This window comes from Crocodylus siamensis, chromosome 7 (assembly GCF_052110815.1).
Source record: "Crocodylus siamensis isolate JL-2025a chromosome 7, ASM5211081v1, whole genome shotgun sequence".
NCBI classification, from domain to species: domain Eukaryota; kingdom Metazoa; phylum Chordata; order Crocodylia; family Crocodylidae; genus Crocodylus; species Crocodylus siamensis.
Genome location: NC_143401.1, coordinates 84,212,702 through 84,225,622, shown reverse-complemented (window position 1 = coordinate 84,225,622; position 12,921 = coordinate 84,212,702). Strand labels below are relative to the sequence as shown.

The 12,921-nt window shown below is 42.2% G+C and overlaps 1 protein-coding gene across 1 annotated transcript in view; it reads left to right on the top strand.

Moving 5' to 3' along the window:
- Nucleotides 1–12,921, top strand: part of SEC23IP (SEC23 interacting protein) — a 43,052-nt gene that overhangs the window by 5,576 nt on the left and 24,555 nt on the right. Inside the window, exons 2-8 of the mRNA XM_090058550.1 lie at nt 4,536–5,068; nt 5,964–6,180; nt 7,731–7,924; nt 8,723–8,812; nt 10,494–10,614; nt 11,937–12,026; nt 12,561–12,702. Coding sequence (XP_089914676.1) covers nt 4,536–5,068; nt 5,964–6,180; nt 7,731–7,924; nt 8,723–8,812; nt 10,494–10,614; nt 11,937–12,026; nt 12,561–12,702 — 1,387 coding nt within the window. The remainder of the gene's footprint in view (nt 1–4,535; nt 5,069–5,963; nt 6,181–7,730; nt 7,925–8,722; nt 8,813–10,493; nt 10,615–11,936; nt 12,027–12,560; nt 12,703–12,921) is intronic.

Genomic DNA, 12,921 nt, shown 5'->3' with positions numbered 1-12,921 from the left:
TAGGCCCCTCGGCTTCTAACCTGAGCCATTGTAGGCATGTGCCTCCGTTTCCAGAATCCAAACTGAATGTCTCTTCACTTGCTTATTGGTTCACTCTACATAGGTCAGACTAACTTGCAGAGATTGAATCAATTCAGGCTTGGGTTTTTTGAATGTCTGGACTTAGCCTTTAGGGCAGCCTTGTGTTTTTCTGAAATTGTCTTGGCTGCTAACAGCCTGCAAAAAGCTGTTCTGACTATTAAGGTCATGCCCTAAATGTGCCCCACAAAATTGCCAGCTGTCTTCATTGTGAGGCCTTTAGTAGGCCAAATCATTTGGCTAAGTTGGTTTTTCACATGCTTCATGTTGTGAAGCATTGCACAGCAGGAACTGTGGTTGTGCAGCCCTTTGATTTATGAATTAAGTTCTTACGTACTCACTGTAGCTGAAATTTGCCTGATGTAGAGGTTTAGCACAAGGATGCACAGGGCAAAAGTATCTCATACTTTATTGCTAACCCGAGAATTTTTTTTTTACTGACAATTTACACATTTTTTACAGACATATTTTTATGTAATGTAATCTGAATTAGCCCATGCACATGCAATCCAGAGAAGAGTCTGGCTCCCCTCCCCAGAAGGGATGTACTGCAGGGAGTACTGAACGAGCCTGGTGCAAAAAAAACACGGGAGTCTTGTCGGCTGTGTCTGCGCTCTTAGTGCCAGCAGTCTGACTCAGCCTGTGTACCTGGGGCTGACCTGGAGCTGCTGTGACGTGTGGACCAGGGGAAGGAGCCATATCCTTCTGGGGTGCACACAGCAGGCACCTGCTGCAAGGGTGCCAGTGTCTAAGGCCAACTCCAGGCAGGGCCCTGAGTAGGGTGTGCAGGCTTGGGGTGGCTCGCAGGGAGCCCATGCAGTGGGGGGCAGGAGTGAGGGGATTGGGCTTTGCTGCTTTGTGGGGCCTCCACCCTACAGGGCAGAGAGCTGGGATGCCTATGCAGAGCCCAGTGGTGCCCTGACCTTTCCACAGCAGCTTGGGCTCTGATGTCTGTCCTCTATCCCTAGAGCATTGCAGCCTCCCAGGTCATGCCAGTGGACTCTGTGTCCAGCCTCCAAGCTTCCTGTTTCTTTCCCCCCAGCCAACTCTGCCCTACCCCTGTTGCCCTGGGTCATGGGGAGGAGATGTGTGCTTCACAAGGTAGATAGGAAGGAGCGGGGAACTTGTGCATGGGATGGGGACACTCCAGGCCCCACTCCTGTGCTTGGACATGTTTTTTGCCAGCCAGGCCTAACCTTGCCTGCCCCCCTCTGCTCTGAGAGCAAGTGAGGAAGAATCTGGCCTCCCACACATGCAACATTTCTGCTTTCCTAGGGTCATAGTGAGCAGCAGCAGGTGGAGCAGGGTTGCCAAGTGTCCATAAATGTTATGGACGTCAAAATATTTTTATAGACTTTACAGATAATGATTTTTAATTGTCTTCTACAGATTGCCAGTAAATTTACAGACAGTTGCCAACTCTGGGTTTTTTATTCCCTTTGTGCCATAAAATAGTTTTTCAGGTAGTCTCAAATAAAAAGTTTAAACAGGACTGGGGACCTAGCCGAATGGCATTAATGGGGTGGAAAGGCTGCTGCTTTGGAGAAGGGCACTTCCCCTCATTCCTACAGAAGATGTGATTTTTGAAGTGAGCTGAGGACTAGCCAGGGTCCCCGCATACATGGTCCCTGTGGCTTGTGCTGGTGCGGCCTTTGCAGCAGGGCATGCTGCCCTGGTTGCTTAGAAGTTGGAGAGCTCTGCTCTAAGAACTCTATTTCTGGACTTGATCCAGAAAGTCTGCCACTGAGGGCTCTGGGCTAAAGGATAGTGTGACATGGTAGGGAACCGGGCTGAGGATTCTGGTTCCAGCTGGTGGGAAGCTGGGATGCTGTGAGGCAAGGTGTTTGTCCAGTTAAGAAGGCCAGAGGAAAGATTTCAGGCATTTCTTTTAGAACTGATATCGCAGGCTTTCCTACCCCTTCCTTTGAAAAAGCTGGTAATGGCCACTGTTGGGTAGCGGACTGGATATCTTCTGATCTAATTCAGTGTTTTCTTTCACTAAAATATATTTCATATACTGACAGCTTATGGTCAGGACCTGGACACATGCCACACCAAAAAGGCTCTGGAGCAGACTGAGAAGGGCATGCAGTAGGCTGTTAATAGCATCTTGCCACCAGGTGGCAAGGGGATAGTTTATGCATGACATGTTTACCCGAAATAGTTAATCTAGGATAAACTGTGGACATGCAACACTAAAACTGAGACAGTTGTACCCTTGATTTTTGCTGCAGTGATTCTATACTGGATTGAACTAAGTTACACTGTTGGAGGACTGTACAGTCTGCATCTGCTTCCTTTTTACAGGGTTGGGAACTTGTCATGTGTCCAAGCCCTAAGTTATCTTGTAAGCTTATGCATCTGCAGCATAGACATGCTTACCTACTATGTAATGATTCTGCTGCTTTCAGTTGAGGTGTACAGGCAGCCCCCACTTAATGCTTTTCCTTAGCGCTGTTTTGCTATAATGCTCATTTAAAATTGATACCTGATTCCACTTAGCACTCAGCAAGTTTCGTTATAACCCTCGCGGTCACCATCTTGGGTCATTAAAAACACTTGCAGTCACCATCTTGGGCTGTCAAAAACTTTCCGTTTCACTTAATGCTCGTTTCACTTAACACTTGGTTTTTCAGAAAGCAATTAAGAGCGCTAAGCAGAGATGGCCTGTATACTATTTGGAGTTGTTAAAAGCAGGGCAAGTCTTTGGCAGGCCATTCCTGTGAAGTGAAGTGGCTTCTGATGACAAAGATGATGGAAGCAAAGTAGAAGTAATAAGCTTTAGTACTTACACCAAAGAATGTGTATGGGAGACCCATTCCCAGAAGGCAACACCAGGATGCTGACATGGGCAAAGCTTGTTTGTAAGCATTAGTCCCTTTTTGGAGTACGATTTCAACCTCAGATGAAAGAGCTTCCTCAAATCTACGAGCTTAGTTACCAAAAGTGTCCATTTGTTCTTGTTCCTTGCCATATACACCAGGCTTCTCTGTTAAGAAACACTTACCTGCTTGCTTATTTACAATCACAATGTTTTTGTAATGGTGTAGGGCAGGGGTGTCAAATTCCTCGAGCCCTGTGGATTGGATGAGTATGGTTGGGTGCTGGTCCACAGGCCAGTTTGGGCCTGCAGCCCTGAATCTGCTGAATCTGGACCAGGAGTCGTTTTGGCACAGGTGCCGCACATAGTGTGCACCTGCATACATGCATGCATGTGATTTTAGCCTGAGACCCACAGGCAGCACTGCAAGCCAGATGACAGGGCTCTGTGGGCCCTATCTTTGACACTCCTGGCATAGGGAGATTGTATTTTTCACTTTTGTGTTAGGTGCAAGCTATGATGTATGAGATGTCACTTCAGATATGTTCTTTCACTAAGGAAAATGTGTGAACAGCGAGAGCGCTGCCCTTCAAGGAATGATTTAATGTAGCCAATGAAACAAACATTATTGTTTTCAAGGGAAGTGTGGATTTTCAAAAAAACCTCGCATCTATAAAGTTGTCAGTTGAAGAAACTTCCTCTTTCTAGGATTTGGTATTAAACTTTAGTGACCCTGAAGCAGAAAAATAAATGGTGGAGAAAACCACTTCCTGGACTGCTTGGAAGAAAGTTATATACCTGGGATGAGTTCATAGTCTCCAGATTTAGGTTACAACTCCTGTGCAGTTACAGCTGTATAACCTGGTGTACAATGCTCATTACAGGGGGATCAGAATTCTTCACAATAGATTGCGTGTTTGCTTTGTTTATGCATCCACAAGTACTTTGCTGCCCAACCATGTGTATTCATGCTTTGTGGAAAAGTACAGATGGAGTATGCAAAGTGCAGGAACGCAGGGTAACACCATCAATATTCTGTGGAGAGCTGGGACGTTGGAGGCACAACCAGTTAGTTACACAAGGCGCAACAAAATCTAACACATACATAACAATAAAAGATCTGGGACCTGGCTGCTGTAGTTGTTGGCAGAAGTATGGTGTAGTTAGGTGCAACTAAATAGGTCAGTCCTCCACAGGGATTATAATACTTATTCCATATGAGTTTGGGATTTTCTGAAGAGGTGGTGTTAAGTTTAAATGGTCCTTTTCTTGCACAGCATAGGGAAGGGCAAGGAATAAGACAGTGTAAAGAGATTTTAAAACTTTTTATCATATTTTTTTGTATTGTAAAAGTGCCCCCAAAGGGTGACATGATAAATACAGAAGTGAGGAGTTCAGATTTGAGGGTGAAACTCTAGGTCTCATCACTTTCATTGCTATGTCTATGTGCTTTTCTAAATAGACTCCAGAATTTATTCAAACATTTTTGGAGACTCGTCACCTTCTATTTCAGTTCACAGTGTATTTATAATGATTAAGAATCATATTTTCCTCTGTTGTAGCACAGCTTCTAAGGCAAATTGTTAAAATTCCTTGAACACCTCCATTTTAATGAGCTCTTTCTGTTTCATTGCAGATGATTCTGCAGATGTTGGTGAAGAGGACAGCTTTTTGGGTCAGACTTCTGCAAGTCCTAACCCACCGCAGACTTTTAGCTATTTCTCCCAAGTACCTAGCAGTGGGGATCCATTTGGAAGCATTGGGCAGCTACCCTTAACAACTGGGGCACCACCAGTTGGGTCATCAACTTTCTCCAAGCCTCCAGCTTCTCTGCCACTCGTGCCAGGGTCACAGGATGGGCAGAATGCTTTTCCAGCACATGTTCCAAAGTCACAAACATTGTATAATACACCACCTACTGCACAAGTGGGAAACAGTGCTCATCAGGCTCCTCAGCAGAGCTGCCCCCCAACTGCAAGCTTTTCAGCTCCTCCCCATGGAACATCACAGCAAGGATACAACCCGTATCGCCATACCTCCTTGAGCAGTAGAGCTAACCCTTACATAACTCCACCTCAGCTGCAGCAGATGCCAAGTCAGTCAGTTCAACCACCACCGTCTGTACCGCCTGTCCACATGTATCAGACACCTCCGGGGTCATTATCACCGGTATGCAAATGGCCTTTTATTTATTAGTATAAAGGAAGGAGGGGAAAGTTATTCTAATTGATTTTTTTTGCCTAGTCTTGTTAATTTTCTCTCCTTATTTCTGCACGTTTTATTCTTTAGCTGAGTAGGAAAATCTTGGCCCCCCCCTTTGAACTTCATCACAGATCTGGGTTTAGTGCTTTGGGAAAGTTCCCTGATGTGTTAAGTGAGCACCTACATCAGCATTTTCTAGGTTACATGATTTTGGCAGCTTCCTTTTAAAATCCTGAACTTCTTGGTCCAGAACTCCTGTGAAATGAGTACTGAGTAGCACCTGATGCTTCTCAAACTCAGGCCCTTAATTTCCTGGATTGCTGGATTAATGGATACCTTAAGTCTCCCTGTCCAGGTCAGTTTGTAGAGTTGGAGATAGACCATGCATGTTCTTTCAACCAAAGGAATATATGCTGCATACTGACATCAGCTACACTATGTGTTCTGTGTTGTCTGTCTACAAGAGAGCAGTTAATAGAGTAACAGATATTTTACTTAATATGCTGCATGTAACTAATGCACCAGATGCTCAGTTTGAATTTTCAAATGCCAAAATTATTTTAAAATATTTTTTTCAAACTAAGAAAAATAATTAGGCCATAAATTTCAAACTTCAGCTGTTTCAGATATTTCTGTTGAAAGAAAAATTCATATCCTTTTGTTAACCTGCAAAAAGATGCAGGTTTTTTAGAGATTCAGATCCTGTGTATAACACATGGAGACCCATACGGTACTGTATTGGAAAGAGAGGAACTTGTGAAAATAAGGGTGAGAATATTGTCTGTAATCCAGTATATTTAAGCATCTTTTATTTGAAATATTGAGGTAGTTGAAACATATGTATTAAAACAGATATTTTCAGTTTCCTCAGCCACAGTCAGTACTGCCATCAGCCTCCCAACCTCTACAAAACTCGAGACCTGCAGGTCCCTTGGTGCAGGCACCACCTGTTTTGCTGCAGAACCAGTATGAGCCAGTTCAGCCCCATTGGTTTTACTGCAGGGAAGTGGAAAACAAGCAGATATGGATGCCATTCAGTGTTCTAGATTCTGTAAAGCTGGAGGAAGTCTATAACTCTGGTAGGTTTAGAAATGTGACATCTATTCGTATTTTCTGTATGTTTGTTTTGCTAATCTCGTCCTTGAATGTGAATAATGATGCTGAAGTGGTGTGAAGATGGAGAAGAAATGATGTGAGAATGAGTACTGCTTTGCCACTAGAAAGCCGGCACCACCCTTTACTGATTCTGAGACATGCTCGTCTAAATGTCTGGAACAGAGATCAGGAACTTTTTGGGTGCAGCAGGCTGAATTAACAAAGCTAAGCCTGGAAGTGGATTGCCACTTCACCCCCCTGCTGCATTGCTACCAACATCCCAGCTTTGCAGGCTGGATACTATCACTTGGCAAGCCCACAGGCCACAAGTTGCCAGTGCCTAGTCTAGAATGTTGTTTGCTTGGCACCGGCGCTCTCAGGATTTACAGACCTAATACGTATCTTACCATCCCACAATAACACAGGCCCACACCTGCACCTGTTTGGGATCATGTGCCCTGTGTTTTGCCTCGCATCTTGATTCTTGTGAGCAGGCCTAGTGTCAATTTGTTGAGTTGATCATGGCAAACATAGCTGTTCTTTCAAAGCAGCTGGTGGTTATGCCTGTTTATAGCTAGCTTTTTTCTAATCAATTTTATCAAGTACTGAAAGTAAAAAAACTGGTCAAGTTTTGCAATGTAATTATTCTTGAAGATCTAATGGGAAAAATCTGTAACTGGAATTATAGTAAAGTGTTCCGCAATCAATAAAAATCATTTAGAAAGCTGCTATTTCAGTTGATTCTTTGTCCTTGCAAAATGGTTATTAATGACATCATGGAAGTTATTAACTATCAGAGTTTGTGTGCATGTGGAATGGTTCTGCTAAGTACTGGCATGAGTGGAATTAAGTCTCTCCCATACAATCCAGCACTGAAAGTAAATTTTCAGTACTGATTCTGTAGTATGTAAGGGAACTGAATCTTAGAATTGTATGCAAAAATGTTTGGTTTGTATACAAAGTACAGCAGTACAAAGATTTTGTAGGAAACTCAGGGATGAGACGCTACAAAAACTTGCCAACTTGCTGCTCATCTAATGACAGGTTTTCTTATTGTTTCTTCTCGTGTCTGTCTCTTCTTTTGTGGTCTGCATTAGTTTTCCTATTTTGGTTCTTCTTTGGCACTTGTGGTGCTGTCCCACTTAGAGACTCCACTCTTTTCAGTATGATGTCGGGCCACTGTTTGGAAACCCTGTCTTTGAGGCAGTTGACCACATGGGTCATCATGATGTTTTTTTCACTTTGCTCTCAGTATGATGATTTTCATAATGGAACAGAGTGGAGTTCCTGAGGAAAGTGGCATGAAACTGTAGTCAAAAGGATCTTTTTCCAAAGATAAATGTTTGAGTAGCATTCTGTCTCCATCAGCAAAAGCAAATTCCTCCAAGTTGTCACTCTGAAAACACATACATTTTTCAAATAAGTGTGGAGCTGTACACAACTAAGGTTCTGAACACCCTTCATAGCTTAGGTTACTCACCTAATGGGTTAATGCAAAAGCATGTTGTAACAAAGCATGAATTTTGTATTATAGTCCAGCCAGACCCTGAGAGTGTTATTTTGAGCACGGATGGGGGGCGCTATGATGTATACCTGTATGACAGAATGAGGAAAGCTGTGTATTGGGAAGAAGAGCCTTCGGAAGTGAGACGATGTACATGGTTTTATAAAGGAGACAAAGATAGCAGATTCGTCCCATATGAGGAAGACTTCAGCGAGAAGCTAGAGGTCAGCATTACTTTTAAATAAACCTAAATAAGGTTGATGTGGTCATTTTGTACGGTTCTGATTTTTTTTTAATGGACTATTTTTCATCAGATATTCTTGTAATGCATTGAATGGAGTGTTTTTGATTTATTTGCCTTGACCCCTTGTACTATTGACTTAAAACAAGAGTGTCAAGCATATGGCCTGCAAGCTGGATTCAGCTTGCAGAACTGTTCCATGCAGCCTGCCAGTAGTCCAACGGGCTGCTAGGAGTTGCGGGGAGTGGACTATTGCAGAATTCTGGCTGTGTCCATTGCGGTCCATGGCCCATTGGTGGCAGGGCCTCAGCTTCGTGCTGCCACACCAACATGGCTCTGCTGTAGTTGCTGTTGGCCGGAAGTCTGGATCTGACCTGGGCCCTGGGGTGAGTTTCACACCTCTGGCTTAAAATATGCTTGTTCAGTTTCTCATGTAATAACTGGAGCCACTCTGTAGTACTGTATATACCAGTCATTTTCTTTCTTATGAATAAAGCTGTGCAAGCTGTTTCCTAGTAGAGGCAACCCCCCACTTAGCAGTCTTAATTGTTTCCTAAAAACCAAGTGTTAAGTGAAACCAAAAATTTTTGACGACCCAAGATGTTGACTGCGAGCGTTATAATGAAACTCACTGAGTGCTAAGTAGAAGCAGATATCGATCCTGAATGAGTGCTATAGCAGCATTAAGCGGGGGTTGCCTGTGTAGGATAACTTTGGCCTGACGTGTTACATATTAGGTTAAAAAGACACACTAATTTTTCATAACTCTCTACTCTCACAGGCAGAATATAAAAAAGCGCTAACTACGAATCAATGGCACCGGCGACTTGAATTTCCTAATGGGGAAACGATTATTATGCACAATCCTAAGGTAATGTTAATTATTCTGTTTTTGATCCTTTCAAGATAAAATGTAGTTGAGTGTGTGTATGTATATTCAAACATAACCTGAATGTCAACCTAGGGTATAGATTGCTATTGACACAAGCATCTAGTGATGCTTGTATAAGCTGTTACAGTGCAAATGTTTACATGTTGCACAAATGGTACAAGAATAGAAAAGCCGCTGCAGCTTTAACCCTGTTGCTTTCAGGGTTATTGTCACAGGGATTTAAATGCATCACTACAGGAGCATGCAGTCTAGTAGCTACATTGTAACAGTTGGTGGACTTACATTTGTCCATAGCCTTAGTCTCACTAGGAACTTTAAAAAATGTACCTACCCATTGCTTCTGTATATTCAAACAATAAAGCTTATAAATGAATAAGCTCTCCTTGCCCTAGCAATATACCAGATACAATAAAAGGCCTGATATAAGTGAAAGGGCTTGCAGACTTTTGGGAATATGGAGCAATTTCTAAAGTTAAAGGCCTTTTGCTGTGAATACCCTCTGACAATTCCCTAGTTTACCTTTAGAGCTTCCAGCTCAGTTGACATTGGCTGCTGTGCTACCATGTAAGGGTAGATGAAGTGATAGGTTTTTGTGGGGAGTGGGAGGCGAGCAGTGGAAATCAGTGTGATCATCTAATTTGAAATACTGCATAATAATAGGCCAAGGCTATCCAGCTCGTGGGTGTGGTCCCAGGTTCCCAATCCAGGAGCTTTTTCTTTCGCTACTCCAGCTGAAAGCCATAGGGTAGGGCAGAGCAAGACAGCTGCAGAAGCCAGTGGCTGGGGATTTAGGAAGACTTGGGGAACCCTCTGTGGTTTGGGAATACAGGCAGAGTGCAGTGGGAGGGCCTGCTGTGTGGCAGGCGGCCATGCAATGCATTATATAGGGAACAAGGGCATGGGAACAGTGGGGTGCAGGTGGTCCATGCCAGATCTGAATGGCCAGAAGCACCCAGAGCTGCATAAGTTGAATGGCTCTGACATAGGATGTGAAATTTCATCCCATTAATCTTTTAGGCAGGCCACACTCAAATCAGTTTAAGCTGTGTGTCTTGAAAACTGTAAGTTAAATTGCAGTGACCAAGCAAAGGTTGTGCAGCTTACGTATAATGTGCTTCTTGCTGGAAACTCTTATGTTGGCAGGTTGCTGTTTTCTGCAATAACTGAAGTTTCTGTACTGACTTCAGATTGTCACATGTGAAAAAGTGCATCACAGTGTTGGCTCTCTGAGGTCAAAAGAGCTGATGGACTATTTTTCTTTCAAGAGACCAACTTTATGACAATCTGCTTAGGTATAAGGGTTGAAAAATGTGGGCTATGGGTATCATTCTCCCCCAGGGACACCAGTAAGATTACAAATCAGTTAAGCAGGCCAACCTCCCAAGTAGAGGGAACCAAAGTATCTTTTTCCAGATCATTTATGCTCCCCCTAAATAACCAAGAATTAATTGCATCTTGTATTTTGGCTATCTAGCCACTCTCACAGTAAATGGTCTTATTCCCATGCTTATGTATGAGTTTGTGGCAGACTATATTTTAGTGTCTGTCATAAGACTTAAATGCAGTAAATGATGAGACACATTAAACTGCACAGTATTTTCAGGTAAACAGGCTAGAAAATGAGTTTTCCTTGTTTAAAGTTGAATATATTTTGCTTCAGGTAATAGTTCAGTTCCAACCTTCCTTGGTACCAGATGAGTGGGGGACCACACAAGATGGTCAGACAAGACCAAGGGTGGTAAAACGTGGCATTGATGATGATCATGATGAAATTCCTGATGGTATGTGAATAGCAGAAGGACCTGCAGGCTCTCTTGGTCAGCTGATTTGTCTGAATCTCTTCATTTCCCCTCCCCCCACCTTGCATGCAGTTTGTAAATATGGTTGATCAAAGCTTTGCAAAACAATTGTCGTCTTATTAACATATTTGTTTCATGCATGGTAGTTGCTGGAGGACACCACTCTTCTAGCCACGTTTTACTAGTAGAACTGTCATGAGTACTCATGGAGAGCACTAGTTTCTTTATAAGGGCAATTTGTTGTTCTTCGTGCCAAATAAATGTTTTGGTTTCACAGTTAATTCTGTTTCCCAAAGCTGGAACTTCATGGATTCTTTTTTGCTCACTATATCTCACGACTTTGAAAAGTTAACATTAATACTTTAGGGTTTTCTGCTAATTAATATAATCCGTTTGATAGAACAATTAATAATGTTAGTTCAGTGCAAACTGAAGAAATGTTAGACTGTTTCACTTAAAACTACAGTTTCTGGAGTATCTGGACTACAAAGATCTAGCTGTTTCCTCCGTGTGAGGTGCCTGAATGGGGCAGGGGGCAGGGTGCGCATGTGTGCTTGTGTTGCCTTGAACTTGCATGGTGCTTCTGTGGGCAGGCTGTCTGAGATGTATATATGCTTTATAACTTAATATTCTGACTTGTATGTGAAAAAGAAAGGTGACCAATGAAATTGGTATTTAATGCCACAGCAGCTAATAGATAGAGCTCTACCTAAGTTGCAGCAAATGAAAGGCTTTTTTGCAGGCCAGTTGCAGTGCATGGAGCCAATTTTTCCTTCCTTTTTGTGGCAAACCTGCCCCTTGTTTCTGATTGGTCCAGGAGCCCTGGTGGCCCCACAGTGGGCAGCCTTCTCAGCCAGTCAGCAGCCAGGGGGGCAGCTGCCTTCTTGGCTGCTTCCATTTGCATCGATGCTCCTCCCACTCTATCCAGTGGGCTGCAAGGCTAGGCTGCAATGACCACGAGGACCACTGGTTCTCAGTGGAGAGCCAGCGTTTTATTTTTAGTAAGTTTTTTTGTTTTTGATTTCATGCATTTCTTGGAGTCTACCCAATTTCTTAGTTTCTGGAAAAAAGCAAATTATGTAGGCCTGTACTAATAGAGGTAGAAAACTTGAGAGTTAATTTTTCTTTAACTACAGGTATAGATTTAATCATGATATTGGAGAGAGAATGTTCTTCCTTATAAAAGAAAACTTTCAGGCCTAATTTTATTCCAGTTCTGAATCCCTAAATGCTTGCTACATTATAAGTTGCATCCTTGAGATAAATTAACAGTATCAATGTACTGGTATTTTCTCTTTCTATAGGAGAGATGTCTCAGATTGACCATTTAGTGTTTATGGTTCATGGGATAGGTCCTGTGTGTGACTTAAGATTTAGAAGCATTGTTGAATGTGGTAAGTTGCTCATCATACTTTCAATTCTTTAATCTTGGGTTGCCTTCTTTCTTGAATAGCTTTAAATAATATTTCATAAATAACATGAAAGCATTCTATACTACCTTAAAGGACTCAATAAAGAGAATTTTGCAGTGTTAACTATTTTAAAAAGTTTACTGACAAATTATTGAGTTTTTAGTTGATATTAATTCCTCAACACTGAGCTCACAGATTTTCTATAAATTCAGGTGTAACTTGAAATGTGCAAACTTGTATTTATTCTAAACAAAAACAAATCCCAAGCAAACTCTCTATAAGAGCATATTTGACCATGAAGCTTGTTTTGGGAGAAGCCATATACAATTTTGACTGGGATACTTCAATTTTCTGACGTTTTTCTTCTATCTGTTTAAGTAGTTTTTTTAACGTTTAAATGGACAAAGAGGATTTAAATGTTCAATGCAGTTGAGAAACATATTTGGATATTGCTTGTTACGTTTGTTATTTGAATAACATATTTCCATTATTTTGTCCCTATCACCCTCCCTTAAGTTGATGACTTCAGAACAGTGTCTCTGAAGCTGTTGCAGACCCATTTTAAGAAGTCTGTAGAGGAATTTAAAGTGAGCAGAGTTGAATTCCTCCCAGTTCACTGGCATAGTGCTCTACATGGGGATGCGACAGGTGTAGACAGGTCTGTATACCAAGCAATATTTAGTAATATGCAACTGTGCCTTTACATATTAAACTGCCTAATTCTTACATTGTAGAGTTAAACAGAGGGAAAGGAAAAATCACTCACACCTTAAAGACAAAGTGGAAAAATGTATGGTCTTGTAATGTATTATAAAAGGCCAATTGCCAAAGTAGGTGAAAGAGTCCGATTATGAATCTAAATATTGAAGAACAGAGT